Source organism: Cylas formicarius, unplaced genomic scaffold (assembly GCF_029955315.1).
Source record: "Cylas formicarius isolate icCylForm1 unplaced genomic scaffold, icCylForm1.1 PGA_scaffold_12__32_contigs__length_19106922, whole genome shotgun sequence".
Taxonomy (NCBI): Eukaryota; Metazoa; Arthropoda; class Insecta; order Coleoptera; family Brentidae; genus Cylas; species Cylas formicarius.
This window is the reverse complement of record NW_026844225.1, coordinates 13,225,804-13,251,578: the sequence shown is the minus strand read 5'-3', so window position 1 is coordinate 13,251,578 and position 25,775 is coordinate 13,225,804. Positions and strand designations below refer to the sequence as shown.

At 35.7% G+C, this 25,775-nt stretch overlaps 3 protein-coding genes across 4 annotated transcripts in view; all 3 read left to right on the top strand.

Annotated features, from left to right (window-relative positions):
* Nucleotides 1–6,648, top strand: part of LOC132695515 (uncharacterized) — an 86,587-nt gene extending 79,939 nt beyond the window's left edge. For both annotated transcript variants that reach the window (XM_060659803.1, XM_060659804.1), the window contains exons 5-9: nt 260–620; nt 2,799–3,034; nt 5,615–5,696; nt 5,755–5,958; nt 6,021–6,648. In XM_060659803.1, the coding sequence (XP_060515786.1) occupies nt 260–620; nt 2,799–3,034; nt 5,615–5,696; nt 5,755–5,958; nt 6,021–6,133 (996 nt within the window). In that variant the 3' untranslated portion in view covers nt 6,134–6,648. The remainder of the gene's footprint in view (nt 1–259; nt 621–2,798; nt 3,035–5,614; nt 5,697–5,754; nt 5,959–6,020) is intronic.
* Nucleotides 6,649–6,818: 170 nt separating this feature from the next.
* LOC132695582 (cell division cycle protein 123 homolog) lies at nt 6,819–7,939 on the top strand. The gene is made up of 5 exons (XM_060659914.1): nt 6,819–6,901; nt 6,954–7,205; nt 7,257–7,581; nt 7,636–7,757; nt 7,809–7,939. Exons 1-5 carry the CDS (start codon nt 6,896–6,898, stop codon nt 7,911–7,913), a joined length of 810 nt encoding a protein of 269 aa, XP_060515897.1. The 5' UTR covers nt 6,819–6,895; the 3' UTR covers nt 7,914–7,939.
* A 422-nt stretch (nt 7,940–8,361) lies between these two features.
* LOC132708539 (uncharacterized) lies at nt 8,362–25,405 on the top strand. Its single transcript, XM_060680886.1, has 10 exons — nt 8,362–8,482; nt 9,119–9,311; nt 10,551–10,727; nt 10,785–11,023; nt 11,073–11,381; nt 11,434–11,719; nt 12,522–19,297; nt 19,353–21,537; nt 21,597–21,760; nt 21,827–25,405. Exons 1-10 carry the CDS (start codon nt 8,396–8,398, stop codon nt 22,784–22,786), a joined length of 11,376 nt encoding a protein of 3,791 aa, XP_060536869.1. The 5' UTR covers nt 8,362–8,395; the 3' UTR covers nt 22,787–25,405.
* Nucleotides 25,406–25,775: the final 370 nt, after the last annotated feature.

Sequence of the window (25,775 nt, the reverse complement as noted above, 5' to 3'; positions counted from 1 at the left end):
CCCTGTATAGACGAGACTGTTTTATTTTTGTGGACTTCAATTTATCAGCCACACTTAATCCTGAATTTTCCATGGCTATTTTATGTAAATATGCGTTGGTTTACAGAATTATTGCCTAAAAGATAAACGATAGCCTTATTCGCGAATAACGAATGTCTGCTCCGTACTATTTGCACTGATTTACCAATGAACGGCATTTATTCTAGTCAACCATTATTTCGACACGAGCATCAAAATAATGCGCGCCCTCGTATTTCAGGGTGTCAAAATAAAAATGGACGACGCTGGGAATATACTTATCAAAAGAGTATCGAAGTGCAACGTGTACATCAAAAATACAGGCCAAGATGACGAAAACGCAATAGGAAACGAAATATTGAATTTGCCAAATTGTGCGTTAGAACCGGAAAAACCCGTCAAACTCTTCGACATGAAAAAGTTCCAATCAAACGTCAACAGGGAACTTAGAAGAGCGTATCCCGATAGAAGAAGATTAGAATGTCAATGTCTTAGTGCGATAGCTTTCGTTAAATCGGAATCCGAACTATTAGAATGTCCTATATGGGTTTTGATAATCAATGTGGTCGCAATGGACATGTTAAAATCTAAACTTCCTCCAGGTAAGTAAAATATTTAATTAACTATAATTTTCATTGCGCTGTGAATATGCGAGCAGCATGTTTACATCGAGACTTTCAAAACATCTGTTGGCAGTGAGTGCATATGCCGGAATTCGCTCTACGTACGTACAAAATCTCGGTATGAAATATAATTATCATCGGTGCTAAGTGGTATAAATAACTAAGCAGTTCATCTCATCAGAGACGTACATATAGTCGGGACGCTGAGGTATATTTTTTATAAGGTGTACCTTTATATTTTTGGAAGCTTTTGAAACCACTTCATTTTCCCCAGAACGTCCGGTTTTTGTTAAATTATTTTCGATTATTTTACGATTACGATTTAGAGTTCATAACTTGGTCACAAATTACAGTTGTATTGTTTTCAAACTACAATTTAGAGAAAATAATGAACTTGCCCAGTTATAAGTAAGTATTTAAGAAATGACCAAACTTAAAACTTTAAAGTTATGATTGCAGAAATTACATTTTTGAAATAAAATATTTATTTAAGAATAAATCATAGACACCCTCATTGTAGAGTTTTAAAAATTGAATTATGAGTTAGTACCGAAAAATTGCAATAAATCTAGGTTTTTTGCAGAGTTCTTAGAAACTGAATTATGGGTAAGATGGAAAAAATGCCATTTCTTTAATAAATTTATCGACAAACCAGAGAGACATTGCTTTAAATTGAGTGATGACTGGATTAAGTGCGGCATTTTTGCAATAAACTCACACCTTCGAAAAAAACAAACATTTTTTATTGATTTTTAAAAATTGAGTTATGGGTAACATGGAAAATTGCGATTCTTCAATAAACTTATCGACTTTTCGACATTACATTACCTAAAACTGAGTTATTACTGGAACAAGTGCGGCATTTTTGCAATAAACTCATAATTTAGGAAAAAACATATACATCTTCTTTATGAGTTATGAGTTAGTGCGGAAAAATGAAATTTTTGCAATAAATTTGACTGACGTTTGGAAAAACCACTATTTTAAAAATTGAGTTATCGATGCAATAAACTGATATTTTCGGGAAAAAAATTGGCCACTTTTATAAATTGTTAACAACGAATTGTTGTGCTATTTTTGGTGTAAACCAATTGGAATAATCAATTCGGTACGATAAAACTTCCTCAGCGCCTTGACTATTATTAAAGAATAATAAATAGTTCCTAAACGGCCCATCATATATGATTATAACAACGGCCTTAAAGACGTATCGTAACAAATTCATTATGATCGCAAATCATATCACACAAAAGAGCGAGCTGTTTAAAATAAGTTTCGTTAGTTTATTTTTTGCAAGGTTGCCGGCACTAAAGAACTACCCGGAGATTTTTTTTTGTATCTTCTCCGGGCTCTGACAGTTGCATACTGTAACTCTACGCGTATACTGTACCATTACAGAAATTTATATGCTGACGTTATTATACAAGGTGAAACAGTTTTGTATGTATTTTGATTGCGTTTGAAACGGGATTTGGATGGCATTTTTTCGTCTGCAAAACTGATTCTCTGTGTATCGCAACTTATCCCTTATACGGTAGTCAAGGAGAACGAAATCTGGACGCCGGCATCGGACCGATTAACCGTATCAAAAGGACGGCATAAATTCCACTTTGTTAGCGTCTGAAAAAGACACGGTTTATGAAAAAATGACGGCGTTGAAAGTCGGTATGTGTTTTGTTACACATTCTAAATTGTAGGTCCGCCTTCTCTTGTCATTGAAATAAAGGATTTCGTTTCGTACCGACTTGAATTAATTAGAACCCGATATGAACAGCTGGTTTTTTGATCTTATTCGGCTGCCGCAATCCGATAATTAGCAACACGCACCCGACCCACCCACTTAAACGGGGTTTGGATTCGAAAAATATTTATTTATCGCGAACCTAATGACTAGGCGCGTTCCTGCGGAAAGATTAAATAAAATGAAAATATCTTCGGCGATTTTAGTTCTTGTGTCCACTAACATTACTGGCAATATTAAATAATATGGTGTAATTATGTTAGTACAATACGCTAAGAATTTGAGAATTATATTACTATGTAATTGCAATCATCAAGGACCCACATTTCTGCGATGTATTGATGTAGAGAATAAGTAAATTTAACGAAAATTGTGGCATTTTTTTTTTCTAATTTTTATTGGCGCTCTAATTGCAGTTCAACGCGTTATGGACATCAAAAACCGCCCCCGTATCCCCATACCCGACGAAGATCCGTACAGCGTAGCCGGAAACGGAAGCGGCTCGTCCGGAAGTTCCGGATTTGCCGGAGGCAACGTAGCAGCGACCAGAGAACAACTTCTCTTGCAGACCCAACAGCACGCGCAAAAACGTAGCGACAAACCACCTAAATTACCGCCCAGAGAAAATATGTACCCTCACGATATACCCAAGGTAAAAAACATACCAATTTGAGATAAAGTTTTAGTCCAATAACCGCGATGTTGCATATAAAAAAAACTAATTTGATCGGATTGATAAGGCACTAAATTTGCTGCTTAAAAAAAAACTATATCAGAACGAGCGCCACTGATCTAAAAACCAAAAGAAAAGTCCCTAGAGAATTGATGTAAAATAAAACGTATAAACTAAAAAATTCCGGTTGACGACACTTCCGATGAAACGGGAACACTGACAGATAACTAACAATATTTTAAAATAAAAATTGTGCCTGTTTTAACAACTCAGTAAATTTTTAGAGAACGATTCGCGTGAATAACCCTCGTACGGGTCGTCAATTCTTTCTAAAGTTTTGCTATTGTCGCGATCCCACTCAATACAAGATCGATCAATCGTTTTTTTGTTTTTATCAATGCGAAACGAGTAAAAAATAACACGGGGTACATGGTTTTTGCATCAAGCTCACTGTCCACGAAAAAAACATTCGCAAAAGTTTCACGTAGGACTTGTCTTATATATAGATACGTCCAGGCTATTTTTAGAAATGTGTAAAGAAGGCAAAACGAAATCAATAGTGGTTGTTATACAGTTAGCCGGCAATAATTAACTACGATAATATCGGTCTCTGTGCGACGTCTATGTAAGTGCGGCTCAACTATTTATGTATGTGTTTATTATGATAGTAGGCGTAACGGTAATGGCCGGTTTTGCATCTATCCGATAAACTTTTAGGTTAACCAAATAAAACCGACTCCACCAGCGTTCAATGGATTTAAAAAACACAAGCGCAAAAAAAACGAGATTGCAGTGTGACCAACTATGAAAAACTCTTTTTTAACTATGCAAAAAAGTTGCAACTCACAAAAAAAATTATCCACAATCAAATTAAGTTATTTTCAATTTCAAGCCCTTCTATCTTATTTCTCTCTTTTTTTATATATTTAATTTTATGTACTCTAACAAAGTTTACCATAATACAACATTGTTCCAGATAGATGGTTGGTAGTGCGTTGTTTAGGATTACAAAAGGTAAACGGTCTAGCGCAACTCAAAAGTGATATGTAAATGATATACAGCGAAACTTAATAAAAAAAAAGGCAAGCAAAGATCAAAACTAAAGGCGTTTGATAAAAACTGCCGGGCATGGGTGTTAAAATAATGTTTTGTCGGCAAACGCAACTAAACAATGCTTTGTATCGTCGAAGATCTACAAAATAATTTTACTTTGTATACATCCACAATAATGTGTTATGTAGGGTTTATGTACCAGTTTTATTTCGCTGCGGCTTGTACTGGAATTTTTTCCATTGGACTTGGAATTGTTTGCACCTTTGCCAAGGTGGTACTTTATTGGTACAACTTATCGGTACCGATTCATACTCCACTGAGTTCGATTTTCTTTCGCCTACGGAGCGTTTCTATTCAATCGGCTCAGTTTGTTTTAAGCGTAAGACTGGTTTATTGCAAAACAACGAAATGCAAAACCGATAGTTCGTATGTATCTCTAAAACCAATATATTGCGAAACAGAAGAAAAATGAACCGTTTTCGGAGAAAAATGCACAGGAATGTGTAACGTTTGTGGCAAATCTTCCTGTGGTGAACATTTTTGCAAAATTCCGCGAGCAGCACACTATTTAATCATCGGACCTTGTATAAAATTAATATAGCAAATTAAGTACACCTCCTGGCACATAATTTTGAATTGACCAACTCATAACTCAAAATAAATGGCACGTACTCGAACGTAGATGATCTCTAATAACCCATATAAATCTTTTACGACCGTTTTTTTTTTATATATTTAGCGATTGATACCGCCGCCCCGATGTATTATAATATACGTACATTAATTATTTATTTCTAGAATTTTGTTTTGAGATGATTTATTGGCGAAAATTGGAGCACCACAAGATCACCTTTGATAAAATAATAAATAAAACGCACGAGACTGACAATGTTCGTTTTTCGATTTTACTACAGGTTAGAAGTGGTGATGAAGGGAGCCCTTATCAAAATCATCTAACATCGAATTCCGAACGCAAAAGCAAAAGTTAAATAACAGTTATCTGAATCTGCATGTTCATAATCATTGTCTTGACTTTTTGCCGTATAAATATTTATGTTTACATTTGGCATTCAAATAACCGCACCAAAAGATGCACGTTGCTATAAATTTCGTCATAATTGCTGGCCGGAGAACTTTTAAACCGTACGGAGCAAAATGCAACGACGAAAAAACTTTCACTGAAAAGCACCAAAATGCGCGACGTTGCCGAAGCATTTTTTTTTAAGTATACAGGCGAGAGATGACTGATCCCAAAATTCGCCGTAGCGTTACGAGTAATTTTTGGCCCATTTGTTAATTCACCGTAAACTACGTGACATCTTTGTTTTTATTCCTTTTTCCATTTCGGTCTAACGAATTTTACTTGGGCGTGTTGCATAATGCACCACAAAAATCCGCCGTGTTGCACTGACATATTTTTTTTCAATTGATCCCATTGCGCAACCACCGGGACAATAAAATAAATAAATGGGATAAATGCAATAAACTGGGTGTTTTTTGTTTTAGCCCGATTACGACCAAGAAGACGGAAGACTAAAGCCTTTCCCGTCGTCCAGAAAGGAAAAATCAAAGGACAATAAAAAATACGGTATAGTCATACCGAAAAAATTCCTTACCAATGTGGAATAATCAAAATATATTTCCAGACGACCCCTATTACTGCGGACTTAGAGCAAGGGTCCCGAATTTCGTAGCCAAATCGAAAGCAAAGGACTCGATCCCGACCAAAAGATTCTCCATAAGCCAGCAACACAATCCACAACAAATACTGATGCATCAACAAATGCCTCACCACGCACCTATGCACCCTCATTCGATGTGGCACGCCAGAAGTTACGAAAGCGGAATAGGTCAGTCACTTCTTGATTTATTATTAATACGCGTCATTTACGCGACATCTTTTTTGTTTTAGATTCGGACGCGATTGAGTCTCCCTATAACCAAATCTACGGTCGTCTTCCGATACCGACCCGGAATTACATTCCAACGCAGCCACGCACTATGTTCATCGGCGAATGGGACTGAAAGATATTAAAAACATCACTCATTTCACGTCCCTGTACGAAGGGCGTCCACTTAAAGTGCCTTCTATATCGTAAACCTTTTGAACTATTTTTAGTTTTATTTTGTTTTTACTGTCATTTCATCTAGCAAAATATAAAAGTATACGGGGCGTCAACGGGATTATTGTCCAAGACGAACATGTATGGTTGCAGAAGATGCCCATTTACGGCAATAATCTCCTTGACACCAGCTATACTACAACTTGTTCATAAATGATATATTTACGTATATTGACAATGTTCGTGGACATATATTTTTGAACACCTCACAATAAAAACATTATATAGAATATGGTGCGTATCATATATGTGTATGTTATAATAACATTGAGGGATGTGATCAGTTCGTAAATTTAAGTTTATGAATACATTATTTATAAGATTTACCGAATATTTTTGTAAAGTAATTTTGTATATTCAAGCGATATTTTTAATTTAAAAAATCTGGTGAAGGACGCGAATAAACACACAAAAAACTATGGCCTATTTTTTGGAAAACCCACCCACCACCCATAAAAACTTTTCATACGAACCCAAGACAAAAAATATTTTATTCGTCCAACTCGGATTTTCAACACAGCCCATTTAAAATCAAAAATCGTTTAAAGCCTGCCATCTATTAAAGCGGTGTAGAACTACCAGGTAGTTAGTGGTCTGTGGTTTCGTCACGAAATGATTAACAAAGCAAGAAAGTTAACCCAACCTTTTCAAGAAGTAAACAGTGATGTTGGTAGGTAAATAACAACATGTAAAAAGCGATAGATAGCTTGCAAATGTTGCAGGAAGTGCAAGATTTTCGAGATTTTTCAATCACATCGTGGTACCAAAAGTTTAAGCCGCTAACTATAACAACGATTATATTAGAACTACCTGATGAATTCAGCAACAAACTGCGTTGTTTTGAAAGAGGTGATGATTCAGAAGAGGAAGGCGACGAAGAAAATTGTCCTCCAGCATTTATAGATGAACTGAAAAATGCGTTGAACATTTTAAATAATAGTGTTTTTATTAAAAATAACTGGCATGCACCAACGGTAATGTAATTTTACTGAAATTAGTTAAACTCCAAACGTCCCCTTTTTTAGGATGCACGAGCATTTAGCTTTGGAAACACTTTAAAAGCATCTAGCATTGATGATATTATCTTGTTTTTTAAAACTTCAGGAATCTTACAAGAAGACTTCTCAAGTGTTAAAGGAGTACCCTTCTGTTTGACCTTAAAGCAATGGGTTAACATACACCCAGCAGCAGAGTTTAGGTGTATTGTAATAAATAATTGCTTAAGAGGAATAACTCCAAGAGACTGGCCCACATACTATCCTCATTTTAAAGAGGAAGGTCATGAAATTATTAAAACTTTAAACAAGTTTTTTACTGAAAATATCAAATTGAAATTTCCTCGGACACATTGTAAGCAGTTTTGTGCCAATTGACCTGTTCAAATAAGGCGTGTTCAATTTTTAGATGTTTTTGACATTGTATTGTCTTACCCAGAAACACCATATATTGTGGACTTCAATCCATTAAATAGCAAGACTAACTTATATGCATTTTCATGGAAGGAAATTGGCCCATTGCTCAACAAAGTAACTTAAATGTCTGACTAGTTCCAACATATAATTTGCTCTAATTTTTAGGAAACTATTGAGGAAGTTGCTCCAGTATTTAGGCATTTAGATTCTGACATTGGCATTATGACTAAAGCAAGTGCATTGATGAAATTACAACAGTCAGATGATTAGTTTTTCTACATTAATATACAATGTACTAAGTTTGAATATAAATATATTCTTTTTATATTCTGCAGTTTTAAATTCATACGTAAGAAAGCTTTTACTTTCGAGCGTTTTAATACATCTCGCAACACTGCATCTTTAAATGGACGTACTTTTATTAACGTATTTTATTTAGTCCTATAAAAGTAATTATAATTAAAGTTGCTCCTTAATATTACACTTTACCAAAACAACTCAATTATTTTGGTAACAATTTATGTATCCAAAAGACTACTAAATAAGCTTCGATTGTGCATTGTGCTTCGGATAATTTTTAAGATATATAAGAATTTGGGAAAATAATAATTGCTTTTAACTTCAAAAGTTCAAATCCAAGGGCGAGATTAAACATCCACAGAATATAAATTACAACAGAAAAATAGTTTATTCTATGATCTTAGTTCAAATCGTAAGGGGTGAGCGTTTGCGTGAAAATATCTGGTGTAAATATGGCGTCGCAGGAGGAAGATAACAAACTAGAGTGTATTTCTCATGTAAACAAAGAACAAGAAATTTACTTCTTAAACGTGTACAAGGTGAAAATTTGAAATTTCGTGTTTTTTTTTTTTTATTAATTTGGTTAATTTTCTGGCATGTTTATGGTGAAAAAGTGTGTAGTTGCCGATTCGCATGGCCGCCATATTCGTGGAGTGAACTCGGTTTAATATCCTAAATTCCCGAGAATTTATGTGTCTACCGAAAAAAAAATCTGTGTGGGAGCGGAGCCGTGTTTTTTCTAGGCTGTGTATTATTAGGACCCTATTTCTAATAAGGACTATTCTTCCAAAAGAGTTTGTTTGTTTTAATTGCTTGATCATCTGGCCCTTCGAACCTCAATACTTAAAGGACATCTACTTTTCCTTCATGCCTCTTTAGGAAAGAATCAGTTGGGTTATAATATGATTTTTATTTTCATGGTGGAAGGATTTTGTCACACTAATCATCTTCAGACCACCTTTTAATACATGGATCGTTTTCTGTCTTTAGTTTTGTATCAGGATATTAAATTTTATGATTAACTGTGTTAATACAACAATCTGTATGTCTTCACCTTTGCTTTGCTTAATCGTGTTTCATCCATGTAAGCTCTTCTTTTGTGGTGCTTCCATAGTTGTTCACCATTTGTGGAAAAAATGGACAAAAATAAAAATACCTATACCATTATTTTACAGAAATACGACACTATTTTAAACGACAAAGCAGAAAATTTTGAAAAAAAAGTTCAAGCACTGATTGATGTATGGAAAAGTATAGCAGAAGCAAAACTAGCTCAGTTTGATTTACGCTATGTTTTACAAATCATAGATTGGGCTAAACTTCACGCGTTAAATATCGTCCTCACAGGAGAATGGAGAAAAACAAAAGGTACTTATTTTGTGTAATTCATGTAGTACACGTAGGTAATTTGTCTGTCACCATTTTATTTTATTGATAAATATTTGGTTAATAATTGAAAATTAAAACTCATTTCCAATGTATGTGAAAAAACTTATACAAAAAAAACATTTAAGAGGATATGCGTTTCAAATTCAAAATAAAAAAGCAAATTAAATGTCACTGACATACCCATCAACAGGAGACATGACAAGTCATTCATTAATACCACAAATTTATATATTATGTATAATTAAAAAAATTAAATCAGCGCAAAAGTTTCCCAGGCAGAATAAAGTGTGTGTCTGTTTTTTATTATATCACATATAGGGTCAGGCCAAAAGACGAATTTGACATCGCAATCCGTTTTTCGTAAAAAAGTAATCCCATATGTTCTCTGCTTAATTTTAATGTGTAGACGATTGACTAAACTTCTGTTACACCTCTTATATTGTCTTTACTTCATATTTCTTTTTTTTTGTGACTAAATTGGCATTAATAAATTTTTAATGTGGCAACTGTAATCACATACGCTGGCTGTTAGCTAATTATTGGGCATTGTCTAGTATGCTTCCCATATGAGGACAGTGTAAAGAAATGCAGTGTCCCTCATAATGTTTGCTACATGTGAAAAAAAAAACTGTAACACCAGTTAATCCTTATAAGTTTCACCTATGACTATAAATCTAGTATTTAACGAAACCTTCTTTTGACGTCCGCAAAAACTGTTTAAAACTGTTCAGGGTTGTTTTAAAACTTTTTTAACAAATGTTAATTTCCCTTTAGCTTGGTTTTCTAAGCAAGGCCTGATCCGCTTACTTTTTAATGTTAGATAGCAAAAAATCATTAGCAGAAATGGCATCATTGCTTTTTCTAAGTTTTGTATAATTTTAAGGACTATTATGAATAAATACTAATAAATACTAAAATTAATCGGCACGGAAATAAACCAGCTCCCTTTTTTAATTGGTGTATTAATTGTTACTACCACCTAGCGTTTTTTCCTTGTTTCAATAGATTGAACTAGATTTAAAAATAATTTTGTGTTATGGAATACAGAAGAGGAATTGACGCAGTAATCCAAAGGAATACTTTAGAAAATAGTCCATCTGCGTGTGTAATTGAGTCTGGTAGTGACACAAATAAATGGCATTTTATAATTAACTTTTAATTTCCCCATTACGAAAAACCATGTAAGCACCAATTTTGTATAACAATTACGTTTTTTAGAAACTTGCGGCAACAGTCTTCTAGAAAATATTGAGAAAGCACAACGTAACCTTCATACTAAAAACGATGCATTTTCATCCCGATGCCAAAAATTAGCTGATGTTGTTAAAAAACCCTGGGAAGATCCAGTTTTGACACATTTACTTCACACCAAAAATGCAGAAATCGGACCTAAAGGTAAAAAAAATAGATCGTGAGTGACCGTCTTGTAAATAATACATTTGACAATTTCAGAAATTGAATTTTTTTGTGTGGAAACAGCTTATCTGGTTTCTGTAAGATTAAAGAAACTTTGTGAGAACCACTGTGAAGATCTCGCCCTTAACTTAGTGACGAACTTTTTAAATTGTAAAAAATTGGCTGCCGATCTGAATTTTACTTTAAATGCCACCGAAACTCAGATATGGTTTATATTTGATATATTTGTTGCGCTGTTATATAAATTTCAAGATAAAACGAAAATTATTCAACAAGTAAGTTTCCTTATATTTTAAAATGCTGATCTAACAAGTAATGTTCCAGTTTGAAGATCTTAAACTTAGCGAAGGAATTCAGTTGATTAAACGTTTTGCCAAAAAGAGAGTAACAATTTCAAAAATATGGAAAAATTGTCACAAAATTGCTATTTTTGGCTGCAGATTCTTCCTCTCAAAGGCTTTAATGAAATATTCAGACGACGTACGCGAATTACTAATAGATCTTATGAAAACTTATATAGTTTTGTCTAATACAGATGTTTTGGTGGAAGAATTTGTGGTGTCTGTGAGAAATATTACCAATTTGGCTGATGCCGCCGGATTGTGCATAATGTGTGAAGTTATTCACAGAGAGGTAACATAGTGAATAACTTTTTACATTTTACATTTTAACATTTAACTGGTAGGGTGGAGAGGGAATTAGACATTTCACAATTGAAATGTATATCCGGGCGTTAACGACTGACATGAATGAACTGGAACGATTAAAACACGTCAACGACCAGGAAAAAGCAGTTTTGACCACCTCAAGATTAGCAAGCACTTTTACAAATCTTGCAGATCTGCTAGATGACTACGTGAAAGTGGCCAGAGAATGCATTTTGACTGCTTTCAGTCTTGAACCTACTCAACAAAGACTAAAACGAATTGAAGATTTAGCCAAGAGAAGTGGCTTTCAAGTTTTGGACACAGGTTAGTGGCAACAACATTTCTAGTGGTTTAATTTCTATCGTATAATGCACATAAAAGTGCGTAAGTTTTCTTTGCCTCTGATTTAACATTAAGAGCGTTATTAATTTCTCAGGATTAATTTCTGGGACTCAGGGTGTGATTCACTGTGAAATTGCTTCAGATATTTTGTTGAAATTAAATGCGTAGATAGAAACAGGTGCAAATTATTTTCCTACTTGCATCAGTGGCGTCTGAATATTTTTATCGAACGAAATTGTAGACTACTGCTTTTTTTTTAAGATAAATAATATTTTTCAAATAGAGAATTCATTTTTTAGTAAAAATGGTCTCGTTAGTTTGTGTAGTCCGACGAAAAGTGTACAGCAAAAAAATTTAAAAGCAGTAAAAATCTTATTTAATCAATAGAGTTCAATTACAAATTTAATAATAATTTACAATTAAATACGGAAAATGGGGCATATGATATGATAAAAAAAGATGGTGGATTTGAAACGTATTTTTGCGAAGAAGTGTATCGCGTTTTGAAAATTTAATTTGTTTTTGAAAAAAACTGAATATTTTCGATAAAAATATTCAGTATCATGAAAAAAAAAATGTTTCTATCATGCATTTCACCGGCCCCTACCAAACAATCCAGAGGAGGCTCAATAAGAACGAGTAAAACCAGTTTTTTTTTTTTGCTTTTTTTCTTAAAATCATCCAAGGAATCACACCCTCAAGGGTGTGATGTAATTTCTTTGTAAACTTATTATTTCTGAACTTTGTTCTATCTCTCATCTCTTTTTTACCTGTTAAAACATAGGGCAAGAATGGAAATGCCGATTACACCCTCCAGTATTACCGTCTGATGACATTGCATGGATATGTCCGGAATGTGGGGATTGGATGTGCAAGCCTGAACTTACAGCACCTTTACAGATGAATATGGCGCTTCATGAGGCATTGCAAGATTCTGTGTTGGGTATTTCGGAAGCCCTTTGTGATGATCTTGTTGTTTGTTTGTCAAATCCTCGTTACCAAATTCTAAGTTGGCTACTGGCCTGGGGTGATTTGTATAGACTGTGTATAATGTATCTTAATGACCCTGAAAAAACCAAAAATTTCATAACGGAATTAAAATTCGTTGATATTGACTACTCCATGTTTGAACATATAAAACGAGAACCAATTGATGAGTACACTGGTATAGAAAAGGGTTATGAACAATATCTTGATCTAAACTTTGTGTCAGATGAAGAAAACTCAAGTGTTAGTGAAGATTCATCATCCCAAGATAGGTCTTTGTGTCTGGGCAGCGATGGAGCGGGCGAACCTTACGTACATATCCCGCAAACCAAGTCTGATCCCAACACATTAAAAAGTCTTCGAATGTTTCGCCCTAATCTAAAACGGAAAAAAGAGGTGGTATCTGAAGTTCCTGAAAAACAGAAAATCTTAGCTAAACCTGCAGGTGGATATTCCAGTTTGAGTAGTTACTTATCTAACCCATTATTTGTAAATAATAATTATCCTGAAGTAGCATCGGCGTGCTTAAATAATTCCTTTGTTAGTACAAATTTCAGTCCGGGTATTGAAACGAAAAAATCGAATAAGGTTAATGTAACCGAAGCAACGCACAATGGCATTAATTTATCAAGATATTCAACAAGTTACACGCCCGCAACTTGTGTTCCGGTCATTAATGTGGCAAATTGTGTGCCTACTTCTGCAGTCAGAAATTATGAAGCTAGAAAAACAAATTTAAACGCACTAGTGTCTGCAGAACAAACTTCTAGTAACATATCGAATGTTTCAGACGCATCTGTACATAGTTTTAACTATCCTATCGAGTCCCGGTCTCCGCTCTATACCTCTACTTATGAGGGCAGCCAGGCCACTAAACCGACGACTACTTTAGCAGTTAATAGTCATATGAAACAAGGTATTTCAAATTGCCGTTCGCCATATAATGAGAATGACTATTTCAACCAAGAAGTGAAATTGATGTCAAATTCGAATAGTCTGAGTAAACTCCCGAGTATTTGCAAGAGCCTTGATCAGTCAGTCCCAAATCCTATCATATCTCAAAATGTAAATATTTTGAAACGGGTTTTCGCAAGCCGCAGTAATAGGTTGGATTCAAATTCCCATTCAATTATTGCACCGACTATTATTGATATAACAGACGATGATGATGAAATAGACTACCGTTCGACGGCTTCATCCAGTGCCTTTGAAGGGCGAGCTCAATCTAGTGAACAAGAAGTTGATATGTTCGGCAATGTAATCAAAGATGAAGATGTCGATCCAAAAAACGTAACAGCTGCCACGTTGCTCCAACTTGGTGGGCAAGTGGCAAAGAACCTCAACCAAATAATCCAAGTTCCACAATCTTGCAACCAACACACAGAGGACAGTACGACAATGAAAAGTACATGGCAGCTAAAGAAGTCCTCACACAATGGTATATTAGAAAATTACAGCAACAGCACGGGCTTAATCAAGAGAAAGCAACTGGAGCGACCAACGCAAGAGAAGAATGTAGAAACTCCATTGAAGACAAAAGAAGCAATATCTCAAATGCAAGGAACATGTCGAGTCAATTTAATTCCATTACCTTATCTGGATCAAATAGATCAGGGGCGCAGAATGCAATCAACCCAGCCACAAAAAAGGGAAAATTACATGGCACCAATAAAGAAACCAAGTCCAGTATTCCCAAACAACCAATATCAAGTAACTCCAGGTGTGTCACTGTATCCTCAGAAAACCTTGGCCAAAGAGCAGTGGGAAGCGGAAAAAACACAACTGGAGGATTTAACGTGGCAAATCAACAATATATTAACTTTAAGCCAATCGGTGAACAAGACCCAAAACCAATCAAATCCAACATGTTGTTCGGTTGTAACGCCATCAGTTTGCTTGAGCAAATTAAAGCAAGAAGCCTCAATATCTCAAGAGTTGTCGATTCAGACCAGTTCAGCGTTAAATCAGGTGGAATCGAATCGACCGAACCAGTTAGCAAAAGAAAATTCTCTTTGTTCCGAATTAGTCACACAAACGAACCGTCATCTGGCGAAGGAAAGAATACCACACTTGAAAATAGTGGAACAGGCAGCACTGTCAGTTCAGGAAGTGGAGCTAGCAGTCTACCAACCACAGAAGGAGCAGCTGGACCAACAGCTTTATCAAGCTCCAAACAGGGAGAGAATTTTGCAAGAAGAATTAACAACAATAGTAATGGAGATGGAAAAAGAATCTTATTGGAAATCAATGTACCCAACGGAACGCCCAGTAAGATGCAATACGTCAAAACGGAAACCAATAACAGTGATGTCGAGTTTAAACCCCGAGCAAAAATTGGAGAGGGAAAAACAAGAATGTCCGGATTGGGACAAATTATTCAATCAAAAAGCGGTAGTATTATTAAAACCACTTCCTATCACCCCCAGTTTAAAGAAAAAGCTAAAACAACTGAAGAACGATTATGTCAGTGGAAAATACAAAAAATTGTCAAAGAAAAGAACAATACCACAGAACAAATCGCAAAAAGAATTGGTGGTAATATTGGAGAAGCTTCAGATGGAAATAAAACTTCCACCAATGAAAATATTGCATGTGAATTTAAACCCAATCAACCTTTGCTCAATGAAACTTTGTTTGGAAGCAAATCAGGTGCAGCCCAAACAAATGCCTCAAATAAACAAACAAGATGCAATGGTGAAAGCATCAGCGCAGACCGAATCGGAACCGATAGTGGTGGCAGAATACCATCAAACTTTCGAAAAGTGCTCTCGATTAACATTAGGGTCGTTAATGGGGTGCCAGCAAACGCAAGACCAAAAAAAATCAACAACGGAAATTACGTTATTAGAAACATTCCCAGAATTGAAGTTATACCAGCTAGTGGAGCATACCCAAATGAAATTCAGTCAATGCAGCCTGATGGATCAGATGTTGGAAGTATCAAACGAAGCGATGTCACACAAACAATCTGTTCTTCAACACGAACCACCGCCAATATTAATGGATTGCCTTCCAACTTCTCCAATAGAAACGACAGTCATGAAAATAGAACATCCCCAAGCAGTATCCTGTCAATCAAGTGTCATGAATCAGGAACCATCCAAACAAATGCAAGACCCAAAGATTCATCAGCAGGAACAGGAGCGAGCCACTGCGGACAGCAAGCTGGAATGTTTTCCAGTTTCTCAATTAGAAACTATCATCTCTCACATGGGATTAAATCAGCAGACAGAGGCTCCTGTATTAGACTGCAGTCTGTACAATCTGGAACAACAGATATCGTGCCAATCGCAGCAGGAGAAACTAACATCAGTGAAAAACAGGAATGAGGAGCCTCAAACACGATTAGATCAACATCACACAGAGGTGCCACAGCAAGAGAAACAGAAATCAATAATGCACGTTAAAGAGACGGAACAGCAGGAGACACAGGCATCAACAGCAACACAAAATCCTATTAAGTGTGTTGGTCCTTCGAAATTGGAAACAATATCAAAAATCGAACAAGATCAGCAAAATAATCTAATGGAAAAGACTGACAGACAGTCCCAACAAGTCGCGACAGAAGAAGTTTTTCAGTCAAAGAAATTGGTACTAGAGGAGCAGAAACTGGAATCAACTAAGAATCAAAGTACTATGGAATGCAGTTCAGCTTTGGAATTGGATACAATATCGAAAATAGATTTAGATCTACAAAACAACCAAGTGGAAACAATTAAATCCAAAGAAATTTCAATAGTAGAAAAGGAAAATACCACAGAACCGTTGAAAGAGCAGACTATGTTGGTTACACAGAAATGTCTTCCAGTTTCACCAACTGAAATAAATATCATAAAGGAGAAACCGCGAATAAAAGTTATAGAGACAGAAAACGCAGAGGGTGAACGGGATGAATCAGCACAACAGGAGCAGGAGTCTACGGCAGAGGCCAACATAAACATAATGAAAAGTCTAAGTTCGCAGCTAGAAATATTATTACAATTAGATGTAGATCAACTAAAGAAGCATCGGGATACAGAAATTCATTTCAAAGAATTGCCAAAAATAGAAAACTCAAATAAACAAGAACTAATAGCAACAGAATGTACGACGGAGTGTCTTCCAACTGTTCAATTAGAAACAATAACGCGCAAAAATGACAGTTCACAAGTTGATTTTAAGCTAGTTGATCGGGCAGAACAAATTTTGGAATTGACGCCAGAACCGAAACTACAGACCACTGTCGTAAGAACAGAATTGGAACACCAAGTGGAGTCTTCCTCAAGGGAACTCAAATTCTTAGAAGTAGCAAAGGACCCTTTAGAAAATCCAGAGCCACACCAGATGAAAGAATTAGAAAAACAACTAAATCAGAAAGAAAGAATAGGGGGAAATAGCAAGGACTATTTGCAGCCATTTAAATTATTTGAGGCTGAAATGCGAACTAGTTGCGAAAAAACAGATTTAAAAATTGCTTCAAATGCGTTAAGCCAACAAATAGAGCCTCCTAACCTCTTGAGTATGGACTCCCCTTTGGACTTATCAATAAGTGGAAATGTACCTGGGATTTATACAAATCTACTCACGAAGTCAGATACAACAGAACACACTGACTTTAAATTAAAAGATACTGTCGTAATACCTTGGGAGACTAGCCAAAGTGTTGAAGAGGAGGTAAAATTAATGGATCGAGTAGAACACAGTACTGAGATGGAAATGCTTCAGACTGTAGATCTCGAGAATATATGTGAAAAATCTGAAAGTCGGTCGAATGAAATTGGTGACGAAATTGCTACTTCTTTGTCCATAACAGATTCCAATATTGACATCCAGAGGGCAGATTGTTGCATTTCAGCGAAATTGGAAAATGCAATTAATAAATTAGATGATATTATTGAAGATTTAGTGACAGTAGCAGAAAATTCTCTGAGTTTTACAATGGATAAAAAAGAGGAATCATCAGGGTCCCAAAATGATATTGACAATGTATTGCCAGCAGCAGAGAACATGATGGACGGTTGTCAATTGGATACAGAAGAAAAATCAGCTAGTACGCAGAATGATCTTCCAGTGCAAGAACCAGACGTTATTAATTTGGATGCCTATCTTACGCAGATAAAAAAATCTTCAGAAACAACGCTAAAAGATATATACAAATCGGTACCCATTGAAAGAGAATGCAATATAGTAACACCTTCAAAATATGGGGAATACCGCCATGTAACATTGTGGCACGATTATTGCCAATTTCCAAATCATGTAGACCAGGAAGAATTTGCTGACTCGCATGATTTTGGAATGGCCGAAAACATTAATGAAGATTCAGGCAAGTGCTTGACGTTTAGTGATCTTTATGGTGAAATGGAAATTAATATGTTTGAAAGCACGAACAAGGAAAATATTGACTGGTCTGACATTGCAACTAGTGCTGGTTTGAAAAAGGAAGACGATCTAACACAATTATTAGATTCAAGAATTGAAATTGGAAACAAATATAAAAAAGTCTACATTAGTAAATATTCACCAAAATCTTTCAACTCATCAAAAAATATTCGAAAATATTTTAACACTCATAAAACAAGCCACTCAAATGTTCCATGTTTCAAAATGGATAGCCTCTGTAAGTTAAAAGTAAAAAATGCAAATACTAAGCAAGAAACTTGTGGAAACAACAGTTTAAATTGTAACGTCTCTGATAAAAAACAATTTGAAGTTAATCGAAATTCATTACCTACAAGCCCAAACGCCATTCGATTGTATAAACGAAAGGCAATGGCTGATATTAGGAAATTACAAAAAATTCTTGAATGGAAACAAAAAGAACGAGAAAAAGCAGATATACGGGGAGGCTTCGAGTTTATCATGATGAAATACAAGTCCGATAATGACGAAAAAGCCACTAAGGTGCTACCTCTTTCCGACAGAAATACTAAAAATTGTTCAAAGAAAAATACCAAAACTTTTAAAAAGGGGTTAAAATTGACGAAAAAGAAAGTGAAGAGGAAACGAATTGGAACTCACGAGTCCCGTATTTCTTTAAAGAAGCCCTATAAGAGAAGGATTGGGTCACCTGCATCCCAACCTAGAGTAGTTCTTGAAAAACTTGCTCTGAGTGATAGGAATTTTGCACGTTCAGTTTTAAAAAACGTACCGGGACTGAATGACTACAGTCATATAACCCCCACAAATGTAAATCCCATTGTAAATGTTGTGCAAATTTCGGGAAATAGACCTCCAAATGCAACAACTCAGAACACACAAACTAGCACCCAAGTCACGCCACACATTCAGAGGGTTGGTCAACCACGAAGTGTTGAACCTAAACCAGAATCCTCAAATGAAAATTTAACATTGCCGCCCAATTCTACCCCAACATCTGCTCTGGGGACTACTAAGCCAACTACTTCACAGTCCTCCACGTTGATTAATATTTTAAGTCAGCAAATCCGACCGGGTCAAAACGCTGTTAGGACCAGACCAGCTCCTTTTATAAATATTCTATCACAGCAAATTATTACCCCTGGTCAGAGTCCCCAAATAATTAAGAAAAGTGTGCCAAATAGTATTACTGCTACATGCGACACTAACAATCAGGTAGGTTCTGTTCTGCATTTCAAAAATCTTGACCCTAACTTGCTTTATGTTTTAGAATTCCGCAGTTAAAGCCGAATCTACTAGTGAGGAAATTCCTCACATTCAGACCCCTACAACGAACACTAAACCAACTACTACTACTCCAAAAACCACAACCACAACAACACAATTATCAACAAGTACAACTCCAACAAATCAGGGTGGTACTATTTTGCAGTTTATCTGCAAATCATCGTTACCTAAATTCCAACAGGCTTTCGGTCGCACAGTATATCAGAGTCAGAATGTTGGACCTGAAACTGCAGAGGCCCCGCAGATACCAATTGCTGAAGTATCTAATACTGTTGCGCCTGTAACGTCAGTCGCACCTGCCACAGTGGAAGCCAAAAAAGTGGCTGCAACCAAAGCTGTACCAATCAATGTCCAACCATTACAGGGCAACGTCATATATAGAGGTCAAATGCCTGTAGGACAAACCATAAGTTTAATTCCACCAGGCAGTACAACGCGGCAGTTATTCCGCATAACGGGATCCACTCACGAACAAATCAGTTTGGTAAAGGAAACAGTTATTCAAAATAAAATGAGCGCTTTACTTGCGGCCGCACTCCAAGGGAAACCTAAAGTGTCCGAACAAAATGGGGAAGTTGTTGAGGAATATTCAGCTACAAGGATAACACTTTGCAGACCATCTGGGGTGCCAAATGCTAGGATTGTTAAACCTGTCCAACTTCAAATTCCTGCAAATGTTATTCGTAATCCCCAGCCCAATATGAGTTCGACAACTTTGGAACAACTTAGAGAATTTGACATGGTATATAAACAAGTCAAAGAACGCAGTAGTAGTTCTACACAACCGGAAAGCACCAACACTAATGTAGAAAGTGGAGATTCACCTCAGCAGCAAAGAATAAGTTTTACATATGTAAACCAAGTGCAAAAGTATACCCAACTCTCTCCTGTGGTGGTTGTGTCTAGTTATAGTAACTTGCAACCGGCTGTTTCGCCTGCCATTTGTGTCACTTCTCAGGGCAGTTCCAGTCCTTCGGTAAGCCCCGCTTCAACGTCGACCTTACCGAAAATTGCTTCAAAAACTTCAAAAGGCAAGACTCTTAAAAGCGCTACTACTAATCCGGTCCCCAAAGCCGCACCGACAATCCCGAAACCTCAGCAGAAACCTCAAGAAGATGAACACACCACACAAAGAATATTTGATATTTTAGCGGAATATGCTGAACAACTTCGAAATTCACCAGATTTGAATAACAAACCAGCTCCTAGGAGGCGTTCTAATCCACCTACAAATCCAACTTCTAATTCAAAACGTAAGAAGAGTTCTGGCTCTAAGAAACAAGGCAATAATTCCATTGAAACTGACAATGAAGATTTGACTATGGGCAGTGAAGATAGTTCTGGTGGAAACATTGTGCAGCTCTCGGTTACCGATGATGAACACTCCCAGGCAACTAGCGTAACACCTCCAGAAAGCAATTCTGAAAATTCCTCCAGTTCAAGACCGTTAATTGTCACAGATGCAACAAATCAACCCAGAAACGTGATTATAGCGGATTCCAGTGTCGGCGAAGCCTTGAAAATGTCTAACACTGCTCTTATTGTTCCCGGAAGTTACCTGATGCCGGTTTCTATGGTAAAAGGTAGCCAACAAATTGTTGTATCAGGAGGGAATAAGATTCTAACTACAGTACCCGCTAGATCTGGTCAGAATATGCTCTTGTTTCAAAGTTTCTTAAATCAGAACAAAAAAGGTCCAATATCAGCGGTTAAGTATTCAACAATTCAACCGATATCCGGAATTGCTTCGCAAAATATTGGCAGCGTTACCGCACAACAACCAGTGGTAATACCGTCGAATACTGTTGCAACTGCTGTGGCATTAGCCCAACCGATCACGTTGAAAAAAATCGATGATAGTGACAGGATTAATACCGAACTATTATTAACTATTTCTCCATCAAAGGAAAACATAGCAAGAGTAGATAAACAGTCAGAAGTGGCCCAACCGGATAGCAGCACTAATCTCTCCAACGACAGTGTTGAAATTAAAATTGATGAAATAGCTCAATCGCATGGAGATGGAGATGACAAGATTTTTAATAGTTTTCCAAAAACCAGTTCACTTGCTACCTCGGTCATTGCATCATGCATTAAAGAAGAACTGAACGACAACGCTTCAGAGACTGTCATACCTGCCGTTCGACTTGAAACATCTGAAGTCAAAGGTAGTTTGTTTCTGTAGGGACTGCTACCTCGAGAATACTTAGTTCCATATTTTTTTTAGCTGATGAAACCTCAAAATCGGTAGAACGAATGCAATCAGTTTTAGTAAATGCGTCGACGTCTAATGGACCCATGTTGTCTCACACAAATTCTAGATACAGAAAAGCGTCAGACCCGGTTGAATCCACGATCACTTCCAGCAAAGAATTAATAAATCGAGAAAAGGTAAAAACGATGTTTTCTTTGGTTTTGGGGTGAGGCAAACGTTAATTGACGTTCTTATGTTTTCAGACAACCATAAATGAACCGAAAATCTACAAGAATAACGCCGTATACTACGCAATTAGAACAAAAAAGAATGTAGTTAACCCGGCCAGTAAAAAATTGGAGAGTGAATTACAAAAACAAGCTGCTATTGAACGGGAACTTCGTTTGCAGAAATCTTTATCTGAAGAATGCGAGGATTTAGGTGTAGATGAACCAAGCACAAGTGATTTATTTCCCGAAGCAGACTTGCTTTTTGATTCGAATCATTCACCTTCTTATGACCAGACTGTACAAGATATTAAGAAAAGTTCTCATATGACTGAAAGCAAGACTGAAAAAACTAGTATGAACTTATTTAGTGATGATGAAAATTCAGGCCCTTTGAGAACAGATCTTTTTGATTATGTTGAATACCACACTGTAGAGACTGCCATAGATTACCCTTCGAGTCAGTTGATGAACGGCAATAATACAAGCAATGAATCCGCATCTTCTTCTGAGGACAACACTTTACTTGCTTCTTGTGGGACTATATCGGAAGTAACGTTAAATTCGCCAATATCGCCAGACGTCTACGGCGACAACACTCAACCAGCGCTAAATAAATATAAATACAAATATACGAATCGGAAAAAAAGCGAGCGCATCAGACAGACGGAGAACTGGTCCAGAGGCGAAGTTACCAGCACCGGTGATAATGGCGATGAGGCTTCGTACGTTGGCAGCGAACAGATTACAAGTGAGCCGATTAAAGTGGTTCGCGTTGCCATATCCAAAGCGGATTCGAAAGAAGGGCAATCGTGCCAGCTGCATTGCAGCACCGTAGAAGATAATAAAAGAGGTGCGAGAAGAAGTACAAAAAGGGCATGTTCATGTTGTAATGGCTCGAAATCTTCTGGCTTATCGAGTGTCAGAAAGAGACCACCCACTACACGACCACAGACACCAGCTAATAAAAAGGCCTTTACCAGCAAAAAAAGATAGTGCCTCTATAGTTGATAAAACATAGAACGGTTGACTTTTAAAATTGATTTCTGCGTGTTAGGTGCGTAAGGGCAATTCTATACAAAATGCTTTAAAACGGTACTTGTAGGGGCGACGTGGCCTCTCATTGATTTTTTTTCTTTAAGTATAACGACAGGTAAATTTAAATCTCAGTTTGACTACGACAGGTTGACCTGCTTACCGGGCAATCAATTATTTAAGTCAATCGCGCTACAACTTCGAATTGTTACTTGTTTCTTTGTTAACTAGTCGAACTAAAGAGTGGCTGCACTCTAGTACAAATTAAGCATGGTAAAAATAGGCTCCTTTAGTAAGATTTATAAACGTGCATTTATTTCGAAATTATGGTTATTATGTGGCGAATCAAGCCATCGATGGCATGTATGCCATCGTAACGTCATACCTAATTCAAAAAAATAACTAACATTTGATGTGGGTGCGCTTAACTTATGTTTAAACCAAAATTCATATTCGTCAAATGCCTTAACTTTTATGGCATTCGATGGGAGTTCAAAAATTCATGAACACACCCCCATTCTTCAGATTTGGAATTTAGTTCGCAACAAATATTACAAACAAAAAAAAACATTAAAAAGCAAGAACTAAGGAATTCCTGCTATGCTGTGACCTTTTTGCTGTTCGCCGCGTTTGTGAGTGCATATTAAAAAATTTTGCCACATGAGCCTATGGGTGTCTAAAAACAGAAGAAGTCGTAATTGCTACGTTTGCAATCTTTTAGTACCTCTCATTGTACATTTTTCTCGTGTATGTAAATTATTTAAATTATATGTGCAGTTTGTCGTTGTATATAAAAATAATTGAATGATGAATCAAACCAATATAGCCATGGTGGATATTATCTACCTGTCTAAAGCAGTCCAGCGCTGTTTTTGAAATGCAATAAGTTACACTTAAGTGTTAATTTCTTTAATACAACTTGTACTATTTAGTGTTTCACTTTATGTTGTTTCTTTTTGTTATATTTATTTGTGATAGATTAGTAAAATTTTAGTTGTGATGTTTTTTTCCTTTCATGGATTATTCGCTAGTTTAAATTAATTGAGTGAATAAAGATTTCTCAGATAGCGGAGATATATGGCACAATGTATTAGTTAATTATTACTGCAAAATTCCCGTTTTCAGGTTTCGTTTGATAAAAATTAATTGTCCATTACGTATTAGTAATAATTGTAGCGAGTTTTTGAAAAAAACGGCTATTTGTTAACCAAAATTTATGGATTTGTTACTAAGTAAGGCGTTTTACTTAAAAGTATTAGGGTTACTTTGAATAAAAGCTAAAAGTATTAGTCACTTTCCATTTCAAAATGACTTATTCTGTATTATACTTATAGTTGTATACTCAGTTCAATGTAATGTATACAGATTCCAAATTATATTTATATAAGACAGAATTTGTATGTTTTTTTTAATTGCAGTATTTTTTCCAAATAAATGTTCTTAAGAAAACCTTTTTGTAATTGATATTGGAAGTGCCAAATTTTTTACTTACTATCGATTTTTATACCCAAAAAAGTTGTAAGATATTATTCACTATGTACTTCCTAGTCAATAGTGTTTGAAATTTTTATTAATCACTTGTTAGTTTTCTTTTACAAGCTTAAAACTGAAACTGAATGTTAGACAATTTCGTGTGTTTTAAATTCAAATTGGGCGTTAATAAGATACAGTGTGATTACTACGTATGTTTTTTGTTATTAAAAAGTTCACAAAAAATTCTGAATGATCTAAAATCTGAAATAAAGCAGCAATATGTCAGACTGTTTCGGTGTTATACGAAAATTCTGTCTTATCCCCCTCTCCAGGAGAATTAAAATATAACGTACGTCTGGGAATTATTTTACAAATAAATCCGACAGGTACACACTTTTTATTCGAAAGAAATTTCCCGATAGTAAAAAAACTTCTGGCTGTTTAAATTTTTTATTTTATTAGACTGCGATTTTAGATGTGCAGAATTTTTTAAAAATAATTTTCCGGACGTCCGCAATTAATAAGCTGAGATTTTCCGCCACTTCTTTTATGGATTTTTGCGTGGTAACATTTAATTGTTTTTTTTTTAAGTCGTAATTCTTGTATAGTGCACATACGTCATGTATATAGATGAAGAAATGGCGAGCGTGGACTGTCGATATTTGGGAAGGGTATAAAAATTTGTTCGTAACGTGAGAAAACATTAGAGAGCAATTTACGGATATTTATTATTTTGAACAAACACTAAGGATGAGATATCTCGATTTATGAAGCAATGGACAAATTAATTTAATACTTATACAATATATTATAGTGATTAATGCTCAAAAACGAAGTTTTTTTCACCTTACTAACAAATATTTTCGAATTCGTAGATCGGATGTCATCAAAATTGCCAAGCGACTATTATAAAACGTTCGGAGAATCCGCTATAGTTAATTATCGCGTACCGTAAGAAATATTTGACTTTAATATTGTATTGAAAAAATTCGGTTGGCAATTTTGTCGATATCTGGCGTACAATTTGACGGTGCTTCGACTGTTATTGGTTAATGGAGATGGAAGAACGGGTTTTATTCGAAATCTTTGATAACATTCTTTACTAGTGTAGAAATTAAAAGAATCTTTAAAATAAAATTATATTAAAATGTGTTCCTTTTTAATTATTTTTACAAAATAAAAAAATCCAAATGGCCACCGAATGTTGGTTTTAATCTATGGAATTTTGAGAACCTATCTATGATGGAGGTAAAAAAAAACTGAAACCCGTCAACGTCTTAATAATAATTTACGAGAAACGCCGCCTACTCTGTAAATCATGAAATAATTAAAGATGGGTCATAGGTTCCCAATAAGAATTCTTGACTCATTGGCGCAGTAAAAACGCTGAAAAATAAAGTTTTATCTAAATTCGAAGTCGAAGGAGATCTAAATGTAGTTAATTGTAATACTAATCTCAACAATAATTGTATAAGAT